Source organism: Lissotriton vulgaris, chromosome 8 (assembly GCF_964263255.1).
Source record: "Lissotriton vulgaris chromosome 8, aLisVul1.2, whole genome shotgun sequence".
Classification (NCBI taxonomy): domain Eukaryota; kingdom Metazoa; phylum Chordata; class Amphibia; order Caudata; family Salamandridae; genus Lissotriton; species Lissotriton vulgaris.
The window spans coordinates 570,497,875-570,523,210 of record NC_141696.1 but is presented as its reverse complement, the minus strand read 5'-3'; the positions used below and the strand labels follow the sequence as shown (position 1 = coordinate 570,523,210).

Genomic DNA, 25,336 nt, shown 5'->3' with positions numbered 1-25,336 from the left:
CATTAACTATACAGCTGTGCGGTGGGATACAACTCTGGTAGATCTGTAGCTCTAGTCCCTCTCGCTGCATTCAGTCCCTAGTAGCTCCTCATTGGCCTACTCATATTATGTTATTATTACTCAGCGATGTGTGCCGGCTCTATACCCCTTCCCAGGTCTCACCTTATTGGGCTCCCCTGTCGGGACTGTGTCGAGGGCGGGGTTTCCCTTGATTTTGACTCCGGGTTTTTCGTTCTCTCCACTAGTGCTTCCGTGCTCTAGCTCTTTGAATTTTTCCCTATCCCCCTGCGCGCACTCCCGAGTAGTATCCTGCTCTCGCACCCTGACCAGGTTTCCCGTTCCTGTTTCCACCTTGTGATTCGGGGCTCCTCCGGTGTCTTTCAGCATCATGATTTCAAGCTTGGCCAGTATGAAAGCAAGGTCCTGGAACCTTGATTTAGATGTGTGGGGAAATAGGCTAAGGAGTAACCCTGGGCGTAGGACTACGCTACGCTCACGGAGCGTGCGTAGTTTGCGCTACTACGTGCTACGCGAATTGCACGTAGCATTGTGCAAAAACGTGTAGCGTAGCGGGCATTTTTTACTTGCTCGCGGTCCTCAACGTCAAGTCGGTGACCGCGAGCGAGCAAAATCAACATCCCGGTGAGACTTTTTCCTCGCGCGCGATCAGCAACATCAAGTTGCCGATCGCAAGCGTGGAAAATATACCTCCCGGCAAGATTCTCAATGCAGGGAGGTCAGGTTTCTCATTGCGAGTGGTCACGTATGTTCGCGACCGCTCGCGATGAGAAACTACCAGTCTGCGTTGAGAAAGCTGCCGCTCGAGTACAAATCTACTTGAGCGGCAGAAAACGACCACTTGCACTGTGCAAGATGCCGTTTGCAATGATTGCACAGTGCGGACAAGCATCCAGCACTGTGCAATCAGTGCGAACAGCATTTTCACTACACAGTTCGGTTAGCTTGCGTAGTGCGAAGTGCACTTCGCATAGCTACGTGTGGTGCTACTACGCCCAGGGTTACTAAGGAGACCATGTGCTGGCACTCCGGAAACCTCTTGTTTGGTTATTTTAGTCACTGCAGCCTTAACCTCCTGCCAGTATGTCTATAAGGTTGGGCAACCCAGGAACATGTGCAGCATATCCAGCCCAGTTTCCCCACACCGTGGCACCCCACATCCTCTCTCTGAAAATATTGGTCAGTGCATTCTGGGGTGAGGTATGCCAGGCGGTATACACCTGTTACAACGCAACTTTTACAACTACCTACTATTACAACGCAACTTTTACAACGCATACCATTACAACGCATTGCGCTGGGGGGCGCTCTAGGATAGGGAATACGTTTAATTTACTATCCAACACCTTCCCTAGTGTCCACGGGGACTGGAGTTGGAATAGTAAATTATACTTACCACTATCCAGCACCTCTAAGCGCTATGCGTTGTAATGGTATGCGTTGTAATGGTCGCGTTGTAATGGTAGGTAGTTGTAATGGTATGCGTTGTAACGTCATACATCCATGCCAGGCACAACATAAAAATGAGTCAGCTTGAATTGGGCATTCCTCAAGATCCTAGGGATTCTGGCCAGGAATGTTAAAATATCTTTTAATGCACTGAATTCTAATTTGAGATGAGCACTGTGCCCCAATCATCATGCCCCTAATGTTCTGCATGCTGAATTGAGAATGTGCACACTTCTACCCACTACCGTGACACAGCACTGTTAACTCACCCTTCTTTGCTGTTAAAACGTTGTTTTCTCTTCTCTTCGAGACTGCCATCTGTCCAAAATTAGCAGTGTATGTGACTTAATGTTGGTGTTTTGTACACTCTGTTCTGAAAGCGTGATGTTGTGATTGCAGAATGTTTTGGACTGCGTAGTTCTCATTGGAATTGCTTAATAATGAACTGTTTCCTGAGACGGATTCCAGAGCAGTCTTCAACTAGCAGAAAATTCTAATGAAGACACTCAAAAAATAACATCCACATAGAAGACGTGTGTCCCATGCTTTGAAATCATGATGGTGGAGCTGGGTCTGAAATTAGAACCGATCTTCTCAAAGAGGATATATACATTCAGATCGGCCACAAAAAGAATATTCCTTTGATCAATTCCAGAAACTCTTTTAATGCTAGCTTAACTCCAATGGTGGGCACCACCTGAAACCATCAGCTTAAATTAGTCCCTGCCTTAAATGCTGCAAAGGTATTTACATAGGTATGTTATTCGCTCTATATACATGACACCTAGAGAAAAAACATCATAGTAAAACATAGTGCATTGTATCCAGCTCAATAGAAGTCATATTTTTATTACAGGAACAATAACAAGAGATTTACAGTGATTACACAGGGTGATGTCAAGATTAAAAGACTCATTTTAATATAATTTGCATAGAGCAGGATCGATACTTTAAAACATAACTCTATACAAACAACAATCGCCATTTATAGTGAGGGCTAAAGGCAATAAAGCTGGCGTGTGCTTATGGACATGTTGTCTGAACGCTCTCAAGCAAGGCTTCAAAAAACCATCTACACTGCAAACTGGGTGCTGGGACCTTTCCCTATTTGAGTCCGCACCGCAGATGTTCATATGATCTACATATACATGTGAAACTTAAATCCAAAATTCAAACACTGTCAAGGGGAAGGATCTTGAAGAAGGGTCTTTTCCATCCAGTGGACATGCAAATATGGGGCCTTTACTCCTGCGCACAATTTGTGGGTCTGCCCCTGCTACCAAGACTCTGTGCCACACTGCGCTAATACTGCCCGCGCTTCTCATGGGGCATCCTGTGACTGAGTGATCGGTGTACGGGCAAGGGGAAATGGCGGATTGCTCGTAGCAGCTGGGTGTGGCTCCGGCCCCGTCTGGTGGATTTCATACCAGCCTTTTGGCTAGGTGGTGCTGTGGGGGCTACTGACACTGGCTGGGTGAGAAGATACACAGAGTGCGAGAGAGTTTATATTGGCTAAGCAGGATGGGACCTGCGGTTCGAGACCTCATTGATGCTCTGAGCTCCCTTCGTCTTGCCTGGGTGGACGGGGCCAGGGACCTTGGACGGCAGCTAGACGCTATTATCATCCCGCCAAGAGATGAGGGCTCCGGCGATCCGGGGAGAAGTGGTGTCGTAAGCGGATCTCTACCGCCACTGAGTGCAACTGCTGCTTGTCTACAGGTGGTTCCGCGGAGGGCCCTGGATAGTGTTGGTCGCAGGTCCAACTTGACCGGCCGCGTGAATGTGACATCGGGGCCTGGTACCGCAACACATGCGGATCGCCTCCATGGGCCTGCTCCACTACCCAGCCATCTTGCGCTGTCCCTGATGTGTCGCAATCTGAGAGAGTGGCCCGGAGCCCTGTTTTTGTGCCTACATATCTGGAGGAGATCTCTTCTCAGCCTCTTGCTTCTGGGGTCTCTCACGGAATTGACTTTGTTCCACCTGCCTGGCCACCCTGTTCATCTGAGGCTGCACTCCATTGCAAACTTCCAGTGGCTACGTATTGACGGAAGGGTCAAGCTGGGACAGGGGTGAACTCTTCCTCTATATATCGCAGGACGGATGCCCGGTCACCTATTATGATGTGGACGCTTTGCTGACCTATACTGCGACGCCGCCATTGCTTGTCGACCTGTTAGTCTGTTTGTGATCGAGCCTGAGCTGCTTTGTGCGGGTGGGGTGGGGCGGGAGTCTGGTTGTGTTGATTTCCCCCCGTCTTTTCCCTTATGTGGGTATTCTTGGGGCGACAGGCACGTTAGTTGGGGGGGGGGGCGTAGCCTCTTCGACGTGCAGGGTGGGGGGGACTGGGGCTTGACTTTCGTTTCTTTTTGTTTCTATGGCCTTTTCTTTTTTCTTGTTCTTTCTCTTGTTTCTCTTCTTCTTTCTTATATATCTTGGGTCAGACGGGGGGTTAGGGTTTGGTTCTTTCCGGGACGATTTTTGCGCCTTGCGTTTATGTCTTTATCGCATGGTTTATTGATTCTATGGCTAAGATATCGATTTTAATGCATAGTCACTGAATGATTAGATATTCTGCTCTTCCTTCCCTCCTATACTTCTGTTTGAGGGCGCATATCCTGTCTACGAATTGTCCCACGTAATATATGCTTTTTGTAGGTCGTCGGATCCTTTCACTGATGCCATAGAATGAACCCTCTTACATCCTAGTATACCATAGACAAGCTAGATCGCAACTCCTGAGGTGATATATTGATTGGGCGGGCGCTAACTGGGGCGACATGCACTTCCGCGCTTGTGTATCCTGCTTGTAATGACTTACGCCAGTATTTTGATAACGCTGTTTCACTTGTGGATACCCTGCTATGTGGCTCGCCCTCTCAGCTACCCGGTCTGACTTTAGGACGATTCATCAAAATTACAAAATGAAACCCTCTTTATCCTTTTCCTGTAGTTCCTTCCCAGTACATCGTAGTGTTGTTATTTCTGTCAATTATTGCAGCGCAAGGTAACTTGGAATGTTTTACAGTGTCATAGCGGCCGGCCCGCAGTGGTTGTAGGCAGACGCTGTGTACTATGTTTACGATAAATAAAGGTTTTCAAAAAAAAAAAGTCTACACAAAGGATAGAGAAACCCATTGACAGACCTGCGAGTAAGGCGGTCAGTGAGGAGAACGTCTCCAAGGGGGTTTGGTTAGGCAAGCAGATCGAGAGGAAGTCATAGTGGCAGCCCTCAAGGAGGCCCTCCACCACTACATAACACCCTTGAGTGTCTATGTGCAAGTTAAAAACTGTTGAAGAAAATCCCCTCTGTAGCAGGATGGTTTCCTGGGAACCCAACTGAACCCCACATGAAACACACTGTCATACCCATACCTTTGAAGGAAGGGACATTAGTTCCCAGTAAATGAGTCTCCTGAAGCATAAGACCCGCAGGCTGGAAGAGTTTGGCAAATCACAGGACAGCGGTCCATTTAATACAGTTCAGGAGACCATTCGTATTCCAGGACATCAGTTTAAGTGGGGGCATGGCAGATGTTGGTGATAATGCAGAACGGTAGAAGAACATTTGTCTACAACTCAAAACTTACAAAACAGAAGTACTCATCATGGGCCCACACCCCGATGCCTGGAACGACACCTGGTGGCCCTCGGAAGCCCACCCTCCCCCATGGACCACACACGCAACCTCAGAATCATCCTGGACTCCGAACTCAAAATGGACCGCCAGATTACCTCTGTCACATCCTCCTGCTTCCACACCCTCCGCCTCCTATGCAAGACCTTCAAATAGATCCCCCTTGAACACAGAAAGACAGTCACACACGCCCTTGTCGCCAGCAGGCTTGACTATGGCAACACACTTTACGCCGGAATCAACAAAAACCTCACCCGCAAACTTCAAAACATTGAAAACGCCGCCCCAGATTAATCCTCAATCCTTAAGCCCTCCCGCTCCACCTCAGATAGACGACATCACTCCCCAACTTCACGAGGGACCTCAAGACATTGCTCTTCAGTAAACCTCTTCCTTAATGGACAGGGCCCTGCTTTCCCCCCCTCCCTTAGCACCTTGAGACCCTTATGGGTGAGTAGTCGTGCTCGACAAACCCATGATTGAGTGATTGAGTACCAAGGTGAATCCTGGCTGGGAGCGTGGGCTGCATAGCTGTGAGGGGAAGGGGGGACCTTGGTGGGTCATGTGTGAGGTGTACTGCAGGCGCTTAAAAAGTTGGTAGTGTATGCAATTCAAGCAAAACAAAAACCAATGCAACAAACCATTCCCTGTTTTCCCCCCAGCTCCCCCTCCCCATGCTTCCACCCCTGAAGCATCCATTGCCCAAACTGGACCTCAGTAGAAGTAGAGAAAACAAATTAGGAAGAAATAGAAAGAAAAAAATGAGGCATAGCGTAAGCGCAGGAATTCAAATGGACCCCCTTCAAGTAGGACACTGTACCGGAAAAAGTCAGGTTAAGTGCAGCATACAGTTACCAAGAAGCATAGTGAGACACAGACGCAAACTCTTTATTCCCAGGATCGTGGAAACAGGCCTAGATAGGTTCAATCGGGTAAGTCTCTCTCTTGAGGGTCTGTGTTCACGAGACCCTACTCAGTAGGAAGTAGCCCTCCGCTTCTTCTGAGGCCTTGGGGGGGGGGGGGGATGGGGTGACTAGTAGCACCTCGGCATGGCCCACCACTGGGTCCGACTGGTCTGAAGGGCTGTGCAGGTCTCTTCTCTCCTCAACTCACTCCCAGGCCTGCTCAGGGGGCTTTGACTTTTGCAGAGAAGAGGAGTATGTATTTGAGATTAAGGCCCAGAGTTTTTGCTTGATATCTGGGAAGGAGCAGCGGTACTGTTGGACAGTCCTGGTATAGTCAGGAAGTACCATAATGCGTGTGTTTTGAAAACAGAGCTCGAAATGCCCATGGGTCTCTCTGAGGTATGCATTGCTGTCCCGAAACGTAACTCTCTTGTCCACACGTTTTGTACTTCCATGCACTGTTAGTATATCCAACCCAGCAATCCTCTCCTTTACCAGTCAATCTAGATCATCCAAGGTGGATAGGGTCTCATAGCAGTTGTTCCACTGCACCGCCGGATTCGGGTTTGTTACAAGACCTCTCTCTTTTAACTATGTCTCAGGCCTGCCACTGCAGAGCCTGTGTGTGTAGTTTTAAACTGCCATTTCGACCTGGTAATTTCACCTACTTGCCAGGACTAAACCTTCCCTTTTATGACATATAGGTCATCCCTAGGCCCTGGACAGCCATGGGAAGAGTTGTTCTTAAAAGATATGAAATGTACTCTTAAGTTTTACATGCTCAAACTTCATCCATATTTGGTCTGTTAATTCCCCCACACAGGGACCTTAAATCACTGGCTTAAGTACTGAGCAGCTTCAATTGTTAAATCTTGCAATATGTGCAAATGATAGATCTGCCTCACATGTGATGTCACTTCCTGCTGTGATGTCAGTTCCTGACGTAATGTCACTTCCTGTGACGCCACCTAAATTGGAGAGTCCCCCCTCTTCTTTTTTTAGGACGAGCCCTGCGTAAGGATATTGTCTGCAAGATAAATTTGTCAATGCAGGATGAGCCAATTAATCCATGTTAAGAGGGGGAACACAGGCGCTTTAACCCTGTTTAGCACAAACACAGATTGTAGTAGTACTGAACAAAGAATAGGTCAGTAAGACACCGAAGCATTGTGATATATCTAATCCATATGTCTTTCATTTACTTTTTCAATCTTTATTTAGAGGTAAAACATTGATCTGTATCAATGAGGTGATATTTTATTTAACTACTAATTGAAGATGGAAAAAGGAAATAAAAGATGCAAGAGTTATCAGTTCATTAGCATTGTGTATTTCGACTTAAAACACATAGTACAGAGTACTACTACAAATTTGTTTTTTTAATGTGTAGCTCATTCAATTTAATATACACTCAGGGCTTTAGTTAGAGTTTGGCTGATAGGAGATATGTCTTCATCATGGCCGATATCTTGTCCACATTTTTACAAGTGCCATGGAAGATATAATTCACCTATAATAGGGCAGACAGGATTTCTATCAAGTTTGTGACAGAGTATTCCATCGGCCAAACTCTAAATTGGGCACTCATTCGGTGAAGACATATCCACTTAAGATTAGTAATGTAGAATGTTTACAACATTAGTTAGACACAGCTGCTGGTGTAATTTCCAGATGTTGGGGTTGCCTATTTATTTTAAACTCCATTTCCCCGCTTCATTCTCTTTCCAAATATAAAAAAATGTCCTTTGATGCAAAACCAAAAACATATGCGGCTGAGCTAGTATTGCCAGTGTGCGATACCATGTGAGCATGATGCTATCAAGCAACATCCCAGAACATAAAAGAATATTAAACACACCTCACTAAAATGTTCGAGACAGACCCCAGTGAGATATTCCAGCACCACGCATCACACTTAATGCGATATCCCACACTCTATCTCGGCTGTGTATGCTGACTAGCATTAAGGCCCCATATCTAAAACTTCAACTGAGCAAATAAAAGCCTTCTTACAGCCGCAACATGGACCGAAGGCTGTCTTGCTTTAATTAATAGAATACACAGTAGTGAAATAGAAAGAGATATAAAGACCCCGCCAAGCCTTGAAAAAACCCAAAGTTTAAAAGCGTCAAGGGGCAAAATATGTGTCGACTGTTTCTAAAAAGAAAAAAATTATAATATTGTTGTATCAATAATCAACTAAGAATACATTCTCTTAGGAGCATGAATTTGAGTTTTGTAGTTCAATAATCTTTCAGCGTCAATCACTATTAGCCAAAGATGAACAAATACCTTGGTCCTCAACGGCCATTTAAAATCTCAGGGAGGCTTGGATTAAGGGTCACCAGATTGGACCCAATGCCACGCTGTAGATTGGCATTATAAAGTTGGAGCTTGGATACTTTAACAAACTCTTACAGGGATGCAACTGTCTACGGCTGGAATACAAATTATTAATTACATTTTCGGTGCCTTTTATGTCTGGTCAATGTTAGAAAGACGGCAAATAAAAATAAATGCTGCCATTTTTTAAGAATACATTTTTTTTTAATCTGAAACTAAATTCACAATCCCTGGTGCTGCTTCGAACACAGCACTGAGCTAGTCATTATGGTCATATGTCATCCAGATGCCCATTTCACTTCTGTTAGCTAAGATAATGTGTGCTTTTGATTTTCCAAGCAGTTAAGGGGTTTCATTGGTGAAAACGTTTTTGGTATTTTCACCATAGTTTTACAAGACTTCTATTTTGGTCTTTCCCTGAATAATCTATCTGTACATTCCACAAATAGCCCAACACATGGCTGCTGGAATGGCCCTTCAGGAGAGGAAACACGTCTCCATCACAAGTTGTTTTTGTGACTTCACTGGTTTACTTCTAATATATTTCCTTTCATGCTTGTAATCCACAAGGATGTCTCCTCTAGAGAACACTAACAATTTAGCAGTTACTATCTTTCTTTTTATTCTCTATTTCCTACTTCCATTTTGCTACATTATCTTGTTTTCATTCTTTTATCAAATTAGTTTGTGAATTTTTCTGTGTGAGGTAGAATGATCAAAGCTCTGGTGCTCTATTTCTTTGTAACAGGGCAGAAAAATTGACCAATATTCATATGGGCCCAGATACAATCAATCAATCCACATTTGTAGACGGTAGCTCTGTCACACATGGGAGTATCTGGGCAATGGGGTGCAAGGTCTCCGTCGAAAAACCAGGTCTTGAGGTCATGGTAGGAAGAAACCAGCAGAAAAGAAGCAAAACAGGGGGCAGAAAAAGCAACATAGAGGGCAGAAAAACAAGCTGAAAGGGCAAAACAGAGGGCAGAAAAACAAGCAGGAAAGGCAAAACAGAAGGCAGGAAAACGAGCAGGAAAAGCCAAAATACAGCACAAGAGGGAAAAACTGGGCAGAAAAATAGCAGAAAAGGCAAAACAGCAGAAAAAGTAGCAGAAAGCGTTAAAAAAGAGTGCAGAATAACAATCCGAAGAGGGCAAAACAGAGGGCAGAAAACTAGCAGGAAAGGCAAAACGGAGGGCAGGAAAATTAGCAGAAAGTGCAAAACAGAGGGCAGAGTAATAAGCAGAAAAGGGAATACAGAGGGCAGAAAAATGAGCAGAAATGCAAACCAGAGCAAGAACGAGTAGAGGAGGCACAAACAGAGGGCAGCAGGTAGACAGGCAGCAGAGGGTAGCAGACAGCGACTAGCTGGACAGGAGAACTGTCACAAAGTCCTGCTCAATGGGGTAATGCTGTGGTCTCCATAACGTAGGTCTTGGGGGGAGGGTGGCGCGCTGGGTGGCTGAAGGACCTTAATGGCTGGAAAAGGGAAGAAACCAGCAGAAAAGGCAAAACAGAGGGCAGAAAAACAAGCGGAAAAGGCTAAACAGAGGGCAGAGGAGAGAGCAGGTCCATTCTTCAGATCTCTATTCAAATCACAGCCAACAATCCAGACCTCTTCTCTTCTTCCACAGGTTCAGAATTGATCTAAAGAGGGTATTTTTTTGCCTGGCACCAGCCTTTGAGTGTGGGAAATGCCGGTCACTCTGGGAGCATAGCAAGTCCAGACCTCTTCTCTTCTTCCACAGGTTCAGAGATGATCTGAGGAGGGTATTGTTTTGCCGCATTTATATCTGCCACCAGCCTTTGAGTGGTGGAAATGCTGTGACCTGGGAGCAACTTCTTGCCTCCTCAACTCTTGGGTTAAAGCTTATGTAAATAGTCTATTAGAGGCTTTAGGTAGGTAACTGGCAACTTTTTAAAAGTATCTGTTCTAGAACATTTATTACAACTCTGACTTTACCAACAAAGAGGGCCTATAATAAATATTTTAAAAAGTCCAAGAATTAACACTGTAGCTGTTTCCTAGTTGGAGATAGCAATATTAAAATGTAATATTTTAACCCCAGTGCTTTCCCATCAAACAGCTAACCCTGCTAGAGTGAAAATTACTTTTAGGACCTTTTCATTTCAGGACCTATTTAACTTTAAACTTTACATGACCTACTTGTGAATACCATGTTACTGTGTTAATCATCTGTAAGGCTTACTTAGGGGTAACTTATAAATATTTAACAGAAGGGTTTAAGTTCCGTTAAATTGAGTTATTTTGACGGGCTGAGTTGGCAATTTAAACCTGCACAGTCAGGCTACTGGTGGTAGGCCTGCTGTCATGTTTGCATTGTCACTGCAGTGGGTGGTACAATGAGTGATTCCGGCCTCTGGTGACATTTAACTTACAGGCCCAGGGTACACTGTGGGCACCCTATACTAGGGTTTTATAGGTAAATTACATTTCCCAATTAGGGGTATGCCAATTTCATTATGTTGAAAGGGGGAGCACAGGCACTTTACCACTGGTTTACAGTGCACAGAGACCTATTGCCAGAAAAAAAACAGTTAAGGCAAACATCTGAGTGTACACTACACAAAAATGTGTTATTTCCAATAGTACTTATTTTTTATTTTATTTTTAGTTTTAAATAGAGCAAACTTAACTTTAAGGCATCAGAGCGCTTTACATGGACCTCAAATAGAGGAGGCATAACAAGTGTGAGGGAGAGAGTCGTGCGTTACTTAAGTTTCGATTTGATGAGGTATAGGAGAGGTGGGAAGGAAGGAGTCAAACTTTATAGTTTACACACATAATTAATATTTACAAGAGGTATATGCATCATTTGCATGTGGTATAGAAGAAGGAAAGGAAGGAGTCAAACGTTAAAGGCCCTTTCAGGGAATTGTATATACAACATACCAAGAAGGTATCGTAGGATAATATTAATTTAAGGCAAGTAGGCTCTAGATTGGGTCGTATTAAGGAGATAGATATAGGTATGAGGGATATTTTAATGCAGTAGGACTATGGGTAAATAGTAAGAGGTAGGGGAGGGGAAAGCCTCGAGCGGGGAAGAGTGGTGGTAGAGGTCAAGTTGAGCATTAAAATAGATGGACAAGGTGATTTGAAGCAGAATAGCCATTTAGGAGGATACGTTTAGGAAGTTGTTGAGACAAAACTATTTACAATTTTTCCTGAAGTGAACGTAGGACTGGTTGTCACGCAGGTCCTTAGGTAGGCTGTTCCAAATTCTGCGGGCATTCCCTGAGAAGGATTGGGTGAAGGAATAAGTTGTCTTTAACTTGGGAGGGATGACGAGAAGAGTGTTGGAACTTCGTAGTGGTCTTTTTTGTGCTGCTTTTGTGAGTTTGTTAGCGAGGTAGGTTGGTTTTCAAGGGTTTTATGTGCTATGCAAGCTGTTTTGAATATACTTCTTGCCAGTTCAGTTTTTTTAGAGTGGGAGAGTTGTGATCAAAATTTCTTCCTCCAGGGATCAGTCTTGCTACTGCGTTGAGTTTGGACTCCATTGGCATGAGGTGGATGTTTGGAGTACCCGTGAGAGTGGCGTTGCCGTACTCCATCTTGGAGAGGACAAGGGATTGTATTACGGGTTTCAGGCCTTCAACAGGGATAAATGGTTTGATTTAAAAAAAAATGTGTTTTATTGTGTAGAATACACTTTTTGTTCGGGTATTGAGGTGCTCTTTCATGTTCAGGCATTTTTCAAGACTGATTCCAAGAGATTTGACAGAGTTGGATAGAGATAGATTACAGTTTAGTACAGTTAATCCAGTTGTGGATGTGATAGGGATCTATTTTTTTAGCTCAATGAGGAGTTCGTTTTTTGGGGGTTTAGTTTAAGGTGGTTGTTGTTTAATCAGGTGTGTATCAGGAAGAAAGTGTTGTTGAGGTGGTGGATGTCTTTAAGTGCTATCATTTTGTTATAGATTTGGGTGTCATCGCCGTATAGATGGTAGGCAATCATGCTGTGTTTTAAAATCAGTGCGAGGAGTTCCATGTAGATGTTGAAGAGAGCAGGGGGTTGGATAGAGCCTTGGGGGACTCCTTGGTTTATTATTGTTGCTGCCAATGTGAACTTGATGAGTTTGATTAGGTTGGTTCTTTTATTCAGGTGTGATGAGAACCATTGTAAGATGGTGCTGCTGATGCCAGCCCATTGTGAGAGCGTGTTTAGAAGAATTTTGTGGTTGAATGTATCAAACGTCTCTGAGAAGTAAAGGAGGATTAAGAGACAGTCATCTCTGCGTCGAGGGATCTGTGTTGATCATAGGTGATGTTTAGAATTGTAGTCTCTGTTCTACAGCCTTATCTAAATCCTGATTGGAATTTGTCGTGCAGGTTACATTTCTCAATGTGATTGTTTAATTGAGAGAGGACACATTTTTCGATGGTTTTAGCAAGGAAGAGGAGGTTGGTAATGGACCTGTAATTATCAAGGTCATTGGAGTTGGCATCAGACTTCTTGATGGTGAGAATGATTTGGTCAAGTTTGAGAGAGGCAAGCAAGTGGCTGCTGGATAGAGAGGAATTGCTGATGTTGGTCCAGAATGGAGCAATGATGTGTCTGAGGTTTTTGACAAAAGAGAAGGAAAGTTTATCAGAGAGGTGGGAGGTCAGCTTCATGGAAGATAGTATTTCACAGACTTTCTTTTCGGATATGTATTCAAATTTGGACCAAGTTACATTGTTTTATAGGATAGGGTGATTGACAATGGTGTTCAGGTATTTAGAGCTAGTGGAGTTGTAGAGCTCTTCTCTGTTCGTGGGTGAGCTAATGGGGAGCCATCATTTGTGCCGGGATTATTTATGTGTGGAGATGAGGATAGGGGGATCAGCGAGAGTTCTATGTTTGTTACCTTGTCTGAGAAGAATTTGACCAATTCTTTACAGTGACTGGTAGAGACATCTAAAGGGTGTTGAGTTGAGTGGAAGAGGTTTGGTTTTTAATGATTTTGAAAAGGTCTTTGGGATGGTGTCTGGTATGGTCCACTTAGGATCTGAAAAAGGCAGATTTTTCTCTGAAGATGTGTTTTTTTATATTTAAGGCATTTTTCTCTGAGGAGGGAGATATTGTCTATAGTGGGTTGCTTTCTCCATTTCCTTTCCATCAGCCTGAGCTGGTTCCTTTCGTTGTTGAGATGTGTTGAACCATGATCTAGAGGGGGCACCTTGCGATTTTAGTTTATTTGTTGTAGGGGGGCGATGGTGTGAAGAAGTTCAGTCATTTCTGTGTTGTAGTGGGAGGCGACTTTATCAGTGGTGGTCGGTTCAGGTGGTGGAGTAATGTGGGTGCTAATTATAGATTCTAATTCTGAGTGCTGGATTTGGTGTAAGTTTCTTGTCCAGGTCTTCATCGGGCTAGATTGGGTGGAGGATATTATTTAGATTTTCCATGGCAAGTTTTTATGGACCATAATAATAACGTAGAAAGTGTGGCCTCTCTAATCACGGTAAATAACAATGTCTACGTTTGCCCATACACTGAGTTGGCTGTGCTGGCTTACAAAACCATGACCTCCTGGTCAGAGCAGACGGTAGTGTCACTAAGCCATCTTGCCATAAAAAGGAAAAATGTCCTAAATACCTTTGTTAGCCTTCTCAAAAGTGAAATTTTCCAGTAGTTCTTAGTAGAATTTTGGTAATCTATTATAAATAGAGACCTGCTCTTCTGTGTCCCTCCCACACAGTAGTTTTCGTGGCTGGATTGTAGCACGTATTCATTTTAGATAGGATGGACAATGATAATACAATATCTATTTTAAGTTGTTCTGTTGAGATTTTGTTGATGCAACAGGATTTATTTGATTTTTGCAGTGAACGATTGCTATTCCCTTTATTGCATTGTCACATCCAATAGCTATGGCACTAGGAATATGTTAAGGACAGGGTAAACTCAAAACCTAATCAGTATTTTTAACTTCAGCAAAGAAAGATGCCTAAATATGTCATCTAAATGCCCTGATTATAGGTGGGCTAGGGTAAAATGTGATCTCTACGCAAACTCCTATGTGTACTGGTATTGTAATTCTATGATTAGTGGTAAACCCCACACTCCTCCAGTTCGTCCATGATAAATTGTGGCACATGTGCCTCAAATTGAAATGGCGAAACAGACAATAAGTGACAGTACATGCACTATTCAGTGGACAAAATACCACATTCTGCCTGTAATTTCTCATTTTTCTAGAGGGAAATTGAATAAAAGATGTTTACTGCATCCTGTAAATACTTCACCCTGCAGTAGTGGTACTTACTGGGTGCAGTAAATATCTTAAATTTGTTCTGATCCCTGCCCCCTTATGATCAGGACACAAGTATAATATTTAAGCACATCTGTCACATGTCTACCTGTAAAGAGACATTTGGCTACCAACAACGTGTTGTTCAAAAATCTGAAAATGTTATTAGATGAATAAAGTTTTTAAATAAAAACACTTTGCATGGGCCAATTAAATATTTTGGTGAAGTGCGCTTTTCAGCCACTGACTCCGAAGGCTATTAGTTAAATTCCTGTTATGTTTATGGTGTTGAACATGATGGTATGCTTGTAATACCCGTGAGTGTTAAATTTCACATAGTTTAGTGTTACGAGGTGTCTACTTTCTCATTCTACCTTTATTTTCCTGCTCTTAGCAGGTACTCTTCGATGAGTGAAGGATCAAAATTTGGAACCGCAGCTGAGACGATATGGAGAACAAAAACTCTGAAAATGTGCATGCCGACCTTAAGCTCGTTGCACATCCAAGGGCTAAGAGCAAGGTGTGGAAGTACTTTGGATTTGATACGAATGCCGAAGGATGCATATTGCAATGGAAAAAGATCTACTGTCGCATCTGCATGACTCAAATTGCCTATTCTGGAAACACGTCCAACCTTTCGTATCATCTTGAGAAAAACCATCCAGATGAGTTTTGTGAATTTGTGAAAAGCAACACTGAACAAATGAGGGAAGCCTTTGCTACTGCATTCTTGAAATTAAAGCCAGAATCGTCTCAACAAGTTGTCCAAGAAACTTTGATCATGAAGACTAGCCATAGCTATGAAAGCAAGAAGCAGCAAGAAATCACCTCTGCAGTTATCAGCCTGATTTGCGAAGGTATGCATCCTGTCTCAATAGTAGATGAACCTACTTTTAAGTCCCTGTTGAAAACTGCAGAGCCCAGGTATGAGCTTCCAAGCAGGAAATACTTGTGCACCAAAGTAATTCCAGAAAAGTATGCCACAGTGCGGGAGCTTGTATTAAAAGAAGTTAGTACAATCTCTTGGTGCGGAATAAGTTTGGACACATGGAAAAGCGAAAATCAGAACCGATCGTATGTGACGCTTTCGGTCCACTTCCTTGATGGTGGTCCTTCTCACTGCCTCACAATGAACTCTCGGTGCTTAAAAACATTTGAAATCCCAGAGGATAATACAGCAGAGACGATTACGCGTGTCTTGTACGAGACCTTTGTTGAGTGGGATATCAATATGAAAGTGTTTGGGGCTACAACACATTACAGCAAAGACATTGTAAAAGCCTGCTCTCTTCTTGATATTTCAGTCAACATGCCTTGCCTAGGTCATACATTTAATGTAGGGTTACAACGGGCTTTTCAGCTTCCTAAACTGCATGCAATTCTTACTCGATGCAGAAAACTAGTAGAATATTTTCAGCAATCCTCCGTGGCGATGTACATGTTAAGCGAGAAGCAAAAACAACAAAATGTAGTAATCTGCATGCTGAAAAGTGATCGTGTGTCATGGTGGGGCAACACACTTTCCATGCTTCTGCGTCTAAAGGAACAACAGTTTATCATTGCAGCTGTCCTTGTGGAGGACAGCAACAACCATCACCTAATGTTAGAAACCAATGAATGGAACATAATTGAAGGGCTTGTGGAACTTCTCCAGCCCTTCAAACAAGTGGCCGAAATGATGTGTACATCAAAATATCCTACCATTAGTATGGTGAAACCTCTTCTTCATATGCTGCTAAACACAACTTTGAATGTTAAGGACACAGATTTGAAAGAAATTAGTATGGCCAAGGAAGTGATAGCCAAAGAGTTGTCCTCAACCTACCAGCATACTCCTGAGATAGACATGTTTCTTAATGTTGCAACCTTTTTGGATCCGAGGTACAAAAAGCTTCCTTTTCTTTCTACCTTTGAGCGGGCGCAGGTAGAGAATCGAGTGGTGGAGGAGGCAAAAGGTCTTTTGGAGCGGGGAAAGGATGGCTCTTTTGAACCTGAGGGAAAAACATTTGCACTTCCCGAAGAGCCACCTGTGAAAAAGATTATCATCTCTTCATCTCAGGCTCCAACCACCAATATCAACAACATGCTGGCCGAAATCTTCTGCCAGTCGGGTGGCACAGAGGGGCAAGAGGAGTTGCATGCCCAGGTGGTTGAGGAATTAAGCAATTTCAAATCACAAAAGGTTCTTGGTCTCAATGAAGACCCTCTGAAATGGTGGTCAGACCGATTAGCCCTTTTCCCTGTTCTACCAAAGGTACTTCAAAAGTACTGGTGTATTCTAGCCACTAGGGTCTTCCCAGAACGCCTTTTTGGTTCCCCAACAAACGTTGTAAGCGCTAAGCGCAACCGATTAGCCCCAGCCCATGTAGATGAACAGATATTTTTGTATGAAAACACACGGAACTGGTCCGAACCCGAGCCTGAAGACGAAGATGAAGGAGAGTGGGGCTTGCAACAGGAACATATTTTTAATTTAAGTGATAGCAGCAGTTTCTTTACCATAAGGGACAGTGGGTTTATTTAAAGTAATGCTTAGAGTTATTTAAAATATTTTAAATAATGATGAATTTATTTGTCCTGAGTTACCCAAAAATATTTATCTCGTATGCTTTCAACTTTTAAAAATAGTGAAACAATATGATGTATTCTCGTTTTCAGCTTCAATAACAATTGTGGTTACAGCGTAAGAAATGCATACCAGTGGTTATCTGTTAAAGGGTAAATAAATTAAAAGGGTCTGTGGTTACCTAGCACAATTAAAACAGTTACAACCTATTCAAACCTTGTATTAAGCCTTTCTTGTGAATATAATTTTATAAGTGCACTCCGCAAAGTTCCAGAATAGGGGTTTATTGCAAACGTGATTTTGTATTCTCCAATTTGAAAGTTGTCTTCACAGATTTATAATGACTTGGAAGAGATACGAGGCTGCTAAAATCCGATCTCAATCTGCAGGTCTGTAATTCTTTTTAAATACCTCAACTTTAGTGCATCATGCTTCCTTTTTTTTAGCTCTTTCAGATTTCTGGCTCTAGAGAGTTGTGGTAACTTTACAGAGGACAGGAGGTTTAAATAAGGCTTCCCAAGGTGTCCCTGGGGATCATGCTTGGATAGGAATACGGCCCATGTTAGAGTTTCTATCGCCCATCTCCGCTTACACACCAGATTTTAAAAACCTGCGTGGGGCAGGGTAAATTCCCCCCTCACCAATGCAAATTTATGTAATGTGGCCCTTTGGCCTTGATTAATTTTTTGCCCTTCTCTCAGATTCTAAATGTTATTAATAATTTTCCCTCTGAATTGTAGTGGTCTACCTTACTATGCAAGCAGTTGACTTCAAGATATGAACAGTTTGCGGTTAGCTTCTCCCATTGGCTGGCTCTCCCGAGACCTACCCCGGGTTCATGTGGAAACATTCACTCATTAAGTAACTGTCCACTAACTATCTAGAGGTAGCTCGCCTTTGTGTTCAAAGATGTCTATCCTAGCTGAAGCGTACCCCCTTTGAATGGAGTGTGCTCCAGCCTCAATCCTTTAAACTCTTTGCAGGTAAGGGACCCAGCACCAGGTGTGATAGCAAGATTGGCAAGGTGTTGGAGTCCTCCAGCAAATAAACACCCACTTTATTCCCTCCTCCAGCTGTTTAGAGAAGGAGTCAGAGGGGCACGGCTGTGACTATAGTTAAAGCGACAAAACTCAATACTGTTCATACAAAACAGCGTCACTTTTTCAAAGTAAAGGTGTTGGGGCACTTTTTACCTCTACTGTGCCCATCCTATCGGTGTGCCGAATAGCATGTTTTAGTACACTTCTGCATATCTAATAGTTTCTTAGTTGGAGCTAAATGCCGAGCCAAATAATTTCATCAATTACCTTCCAACTCAATAAATGCACTTTATAAAAATAATTTATGTTCCGTATTTCTACTTTTCATTGTATTTTCATTAATACTTGTGTAAAGCATTAAAAAAACATGGAAAAAATCACTGTTTTTAGAGGGATTCTTGAGTCTTAATTGACACTTACTTAATAAAAAATCCTACTTGCTATTTTGATCAACAAATCGTATTTTACTTGAGAAAACATAATTTATCCAGTAGAGAAATTAGTTCAAGTGGTCTGTCATGTCTCAGCAACAATTAGTTCTCTTCCTAAGATGCCCATACTATATTGCATGTCAACGGCTGTGTTCCTCAAGGACTCCAACGCTTTTTCATATAAAACAAGCATTGGCAAAGAGAATAGGTCTGACGTAGCCAACCATCGGGCTTTGTCAATGGCAGTTTTGTTTTGTCATTTTCTTGTAATGTTATTGGCCCTCGCCCGTATACATAAAACAAATTGGCTAAAAGAATTTGGGACTCAAAAAGCACACATTGCCATTGCCGTCCCTGGCACCGAAGGGAATGTGTTGATGTGTTTCTCTTGAAATGCCAGAATGCATGTTGCTGCTTTGAATGGCGCCGCCTTGATTAATTTTAGTTTATTCATCACTATGCATTTGTTCATCTCGCTTTGCAACTCTATTTTATTTCTCTTAGCTTCTTTGTCTTTCCAGTGACGTGCAGTAACATTAGAACGAAGTTAAATGAACAGTTTCACCTATGTGTTTAATAATAAGTTGTTTTTTGTTGTAAGTTGTAGCTTGGAGAGCAGTTGTGCAATATAAGTTACTGAAACTCCTTTAAAGTAGTAAGACTTGTTTATTGAGAAAAGCAATGTATTGTGCTGTCACTGGGCGTATTATAAAGCAGTGAGTACTGGCACATTTATAGCACTGGCTACATTTAGACCTATTCAAGTAAAATGTCTACTAAACTCGCAAGGTGTTTTATATGTAAACCCTAAGAGTTACAGAAATTTGTACAGATGTTTTACTGTCCTTCCATGATTTAGTACCAAGACAAACAAGTATGCAGAGGGGGAGTGGAGAGGGAGAAGTAGCAATGGGCAGAGTACGAGATTAAGAGCAACAGAAGAGAAAGTACTTGGGGCAGGTTCAATGCGAGAAAGAGACAGCGAGCGAAAAAAAGAAAGAGAGAGAAAAGAGTTGCAGAGTGACAGAGAGATAGAGAGATGGATAGCCAGGTGGAGGGGGGGGCAGATAAAGAAAACAGAAGATGAATAAGAAAGCAGAAGAGGCTGAGAGGGAGCAAAGGAGAGACAGCAAACAAAATATGCATAGCATGAGTTTGGGAAAGTGATGTGGAGAAAGGGAGATATGAAAGGTGGGATTTGCTGGGGGAAGAGAGTGGGGACTGGGAGTGTGAGTGAGTGAGAAGGTAAGAGAATCGGAAGGTAGACGTCATAGTCACAGCTGCCCAACGACAGACTTGCAGACGAGACTCATTTTTAAAGATGCCGAATTGAGCTGTTTAGGTCAAGGACCTAAAGGCTGCGCTTGCGCAGTCTGGGGTCGGAGATTTAATGTCCCTTAGTAGCGCTTTGGAACCCACCTCCCTGCCCTGTCTCTCCTCCATTAGCTGGCTTCCTAAACGGAGGCCAGCCATTGGAGGAGAGATGCGTCACTCCGATTTAGCCCCGTCTTTTTCGGATTTGGGGGCGTAAGTTTTGCTGTTCTTTAGACAGTGACGTTGTCTGTCACTCAAAACAGCAAAACCATGCCCCCGAATCCGAAAAATTCGGAAGCTGGCGGGCGCCATTTTTTCTGGTCTGTGGTGAGGTGAGAATCGTCTTATGCCGCAGGACCCTGCCGCCGCTTCTTCTACCCAGTCCCCCACCCTCCTGTCCCCTGGGCGCCCGGAGATCACTGCTGCCGCCGGCTCCGTTTGAAGGTAAAGCACATTAGGAAGATATAATCTTCCACATACAGTCGGGGCTCCGTCAAAACTGTACATGAACACGATAGGGGCAGGGGAGCAGAGCAAGCACGGTCCCGCCTCCACTCCTTGATTGGCCGCTAGCACAGTAGCCGGGCGACTGGTTGGCTGAGCTACTCTGTCCGTTGGGGCCAACTCGTTTGCTATCACCGAGGTACCGGGATTCAGCAACAACATCAGGCTGCCCTTTAACTTCACCTGGCCGGTGAGACTGCGGGATGAGTGCAACGAGATCGGGTTGTGTCTGTGTATGGGGGGGCGCAGGGGGCATCAGAGCATTTGTGCGTGAGACTGGGGGGCTGCAGGAATTGTGCGTGTGACTGGGGAGGCTCAGGTTAATCAGGATAGTTGTGTGTGTGTGTTTGTGGCTTTGCGAGTAAGGTGCGTGCTAGGATGGATCGGATGACAGAGGGAAGCTTTTGCATGTGAATAAAGATGTCCTGGTGTGTGCGATTAACACAAACTGTATGCGTGTAAAAGTCTGAGGGGCTCTGCTGTGTATGGTTGAGTGACCGGAGACACTGTTGTATGTATGCCCAAGCAGAGAGAGTGTGTGTGTGTGTGTGTGTGTGTTCAGGCTTCCCTTTAACTTCACCTGGCCAGTGAGACTGCGGGATGAGTGCAACGAGATCGGGTTGTGTCTGTGTATGGGGGGGATGATCAGAGCGTTTGTGCGTGAGACTGGGCGGCTGCAGGAATCATGCGTGTGACTGGGGAGGCTCAGGTTAATCAGGATAGTTGTGTGTGTGTGTGTTTGTGGCTTTGCGAGTGAGGTGCGTGCTAGGATGGATCGGATGACAGAGGGAAGCTTTTGCATGTGAATGGAGATGTCCTGGTGTGTGCGATTAACACAAACTGTATGCGTGTAAAAGTCTGAGGGGCTCTGCTGTGTATGGTTGAGTGACCGGAAACACTGTTGTATGTATGCCCAGGCAGAGAGAGTAGAGAGAGTGTGTGTGTGTGTGTGTGTGTGTGTGTGTGTGTGCGTGTGTGCATGCGTTTGCGCGCGTGTGTGTGTGCATTGCTGTAACCCCCTGAAACAAAGACCTAAGCTAAAGCAATAGAAACTACTGATGACATAAAAAACAAATGCATCAGTGGAAACTTTCCAAATAATGGTGGAATGGGTTGGATTGTGTCAGACATGAACAGGATGGACTGGAGGATGATGTCTATCATTATTATAATTACTCGCTAAAATGTGCATTATTTAAATAGCTTTTTGTCAATAGTGTCTACAAACGAGCACTTACAGGAACCCCTCAATTTTACAAGTAATCTACTGACAGAAATGTAATAAACACGCAATTACATTGCAACCTAAAATATACATATTCGACCAATGTGTTTTCCCAAATATTTTATTAAGCAAAAAAAAACCCAATATTTTAATTCATAGGCAAAGAGGGGTGGAGTGGGTTTAGACAGGCATCACAAAAGGTGCCGTTATAGAAAATATGCCTGAGTGCAGAGTGAGTGTGACTGTAGTGTGAGTGCAAAGTGAGAGTGAGTGCAGAGAGAGAGTGTGAATGCAGAGAGTGTGAGTGCAGAGAGTGTGAGTGCAGAATGAGTGCAGCGAGTGTGTGCAGAGTGAGTGCGACTGCAGAGTGAGTGCAGTGAGTGTGAGTGCAGAGTGAGTGCTTCTGTTCCCTGCTTGTGCCTCTGTTCCCAGCTATTGCCTCTGTTCCCTGCTTGTGCCCCTGTTTCCTGTTCGTGCCTCTGTGCCCTGCTTGTGATCCGGTTTTTGTGCCTCTGTTCCCTGCTTGTGCCTCTGTTCCCTGCTTGGGATCCCTGTTCGTGCCTCTGTTCCCTGTTCGTGCCTCTGTTCCCTGTTCATGCCTCTGTTCCCTGTTCGTGCCTCTGTTCCCTGTTCGTGCCTCTGTTCCCTGCTTGTGCCTCTTTTCCCTGCTTGTGCCTCTGTTCCCTGCTTGCGATCTGGTTTTTGTGCCTCTGCTTGTGCCTCTGTTCCCTGCTTGTGCCTCTGTTTCCTGTTCGTGCCTTTGTGCCCTGCTTGTGATCCGGATTTTGTGCCTCTGTTCCTTGCTTGTGCCTCTGTTCCCTGCTTGTGCCTCTGTTCCCTGCTTGTGCCTCTGTTCCCTGCTTGTGCCTCGGTTCCTTGCTTGTGCCTCGGTTCCTTGCTTGTGATCCCTGTTCGTGCCTCTGTTCCCTGTTCGTGCCTCTGTTCCCTGTTCGTGCCTCTGTTCCCTGTTCGTGCCTCTGTTCCCTGCTTGTGCCTCTGTTCCCTGCTTGTGCCTCTGTTCCCTGCTTGTGATCCGGTTTTTGTGCCTCAGTGCCCTGCTTGTGCCTCTGTTCCCTGCTTGTGATCCGGTTTTTCTGTGCCTCTGTTCCCTGCTTGTCATCCCGTTTTTTCTGTGCCTCTGTTCCCTGCTTGTCATCCCGGTTTTTCTGTGCCTCTGTTCCCCCGGTTTTTCTGTGCCTCTGTTCCCCTGGTTTTTCTGTGCCTCTGTTCCCTGCTTGCCATCCCGTTTATTCTGTGCCTCTGCGTGGCTCTGTCTGTGTGTGAATGAATGAATAACTTTATTGTTTGGTTACTCAAAACCATTACATTAAAACAAACGTATAAAAAAATTACAAAAGTTAAAACAGGAAATGTGTTTAGCAAAATAGTCTATGCTTCAACGGAGTCTCTATTCATGTAAGCCCTGAGTGGCCATCAACTTAGTCCGTGTCTCTTGAATGAACTTGCCAAACGAGGCCATGTCTTTTACCGTGGACAGTGTATATAAATGGTGGACCTCCTCCTTTGCAGTGCGGGTCCCCGCTTGTCTTAAGATGGGCCTAAGGTGAAGACTGCGCTGCGTGCTGCACGCAGGGCCGGGCAGCAAAATAGCAGATGAGCATAGGACTTGCGTTTGTAATTGCAGAGCCTGCATTCCAATGCACCCAGTTCTGCCCGGTCAACGGCATATAGTTCTTTAAGGGGCAGAGGGTGTAGTCTGTAGGCTAGAATCTTATGAAGAGCTATGCGGCCCACGGCCTGCGTGAGATGGTATTTGGGATTATGCACAGTATGCGGCAGGCATAGGGTGTCGTGCAGGTCTCTTATCGCTAATGACTCCAAATCCAATTCGCGGGAACGAGCCCGAACTTGTTTCTTGATTGCGTTTTTGATCACCGTGTAGTTGACTAGTTCGGGGTCCCAAAGCTCAGTGGCCAGGTTGAGGCGAGCTTTTGCCGCGGTAAGGGTGGCTGACCATGGATTCCCGGGTTCCATAAAGATATATTTCAAAACTGCCTTAAGTGTCTTATCTTTTGCAGCTGTAGCAAGGTAATAGTATTTGCTTAAGGCCGCCATCTCTTCTGTGGCTCTGTCTGTGTGTGTGCGTGGCTCTGAGTGTGTGCATGGCTCTGTCTGTGTGTGTGTGTGGCTCTGTCTGTTTGTGTGCGTGGCTCTGTCTGTGTGTGTTTGTGTGGCTCTGTCTGTGTGTGCGTGGCTCTGTCTGTGTGTGTGTGGCTCTGTCTGTGTGTGCGTGGCTCTGTCAGTGTGTGTGCGGGGCTCTGTGTGTGTGCGTGGCTCTGTCTGTGTGTGTGCGTGGCTCTGTCTGTGTGTGTGTGCGTGGCTCTGTCTGTGTGTGTGTGCATGGCTCTGTCTCTGTGTGTGTGCGCGGCTCTGTCTGTGTGTGTGTGGCTCTGTGTGCGCGAATACTCTCTACTACTCTCTTATGCTCACCTATTGCCATTGTAAATGACAATATCATTTATTTATGTTTTTTAAAAAAATGCAATGAGCAATGCCAATAGCTCTACCTTTAATGTTAATGTAAATGTAAATGTACAGGAATTTATATAGCGCAAATCACCGAGCGGTTTCTAAGCGCTTGCTTAGGGAACCCGTCCTGGTATTCCCCTGTGAGATAACCCCAGCAGGGTATCCGCAAGGTGAAAGCCAGGCATCCCGCCGCGAGGGGCCGTTGTGGAGATTAAGCAAGCTATTGCCCAGAGTCGCAGAGTGTGAACCCGGTAATCGAGTAGGCACCGGAGCGAGAATTGTCGAGTCCATGGACATTTTTAGGACTCAAGACCCCGCCGAGCCGGGAATTGAACCCTGGTCCCGGGCTGACCTCTGCTTCCAGGTCTGCCTCCTCTAACCAGTGAGCCACACTTCTCCATAATGCAGAGACCATTGCATTGTAAATGCTTGTTGAGAGAGGTGCTTGGCTTTAGCAACACTGGCACCTCACGCCGTGCCAAAGAAGCGACAACTTACTTTAAGCCAGTGATACTCAAAGTACCGCCCTCCTGAACTTCTCCTGCAGCCCTCTAGTAAATGACCGCACTGGGCTGCTGTTTAGTTAAGAGAGCACTAACTTTCAGGAGGATGTTAAATATAGGAGTACACGTTTGTTTACATGATAACTGAAGGAAAAGGAGTAAATAAGATATGTGTATAAAAATTACAATGTCTCTTCAAAATTAAAAAACATTTATTTCATTGACATGCACAAGCGTTTCACTTTAGTACATCAAATTATTTCAGTGCATTGAAAAGTGTTTTTTTAAAGTGATAGCTTTCAACGAATGAACATAGAAGCATTGATGCCTCTACCCGCCCTGGCAAAAATGCCAATAGTGAGTTAAGAGGAAAGTCAGTTGTCATGTTGACCCCTCTGAGTGGCTTGGGTTGGTATTATACATGCCCAACATGATAGTTTATTAAATTATGTATATTGTAATTTTGTATAGTGCACATCCTTAACACATATATTTCAAGATGCTCTTACATGTGATAATGGAGAAAATGGAGGCAAAGTGAAGTAAAATAATTGCCTTGTATACCGCAGTGTGGTCAAGTGGGGAATCCGGGACTGAACTTTGGATTTCTGGTTTCACTAGCTGCAATTCTATTTAATTCTAATTCAGTAATGAAGTTA

General features: G+C 44.2%; 1 protein-coding gene across 4 annotated transcripts in view; it reads left to right on the top strand.

The window, feature by feature from the left end:
* ZBED1 (zinc finger BED-type containing 1) overlaps positions 1-25,336 on the top strand; it is a 1,151,072-nt gene that overhangs the window by 59,232 nt on the left and 1,066,504 nt on the right. Inside the window, exon 2 of one of the 4 annotated variants that reach the window (XM_086934384.1) lies at positions 14,999-15,461. The exons of 1 other annotated variant lie outside the window; for it this stretch is intronic. In XM_086934384.1, coding sequence (XP_086790510.1) covers positions 15,053-15,461 — 409 coding nt within the window. In that variant the 5' untranslated portion in view covers positions 14,999-15,052. Of the gene's footprint in view, positions 1-14,998; positions 17,380-25,336 lie in introns of those variants that run through there. 2 more of the 4 variants (XM_086934382.1, XM_086934383.1) reach the window with 2 other exon arrangements.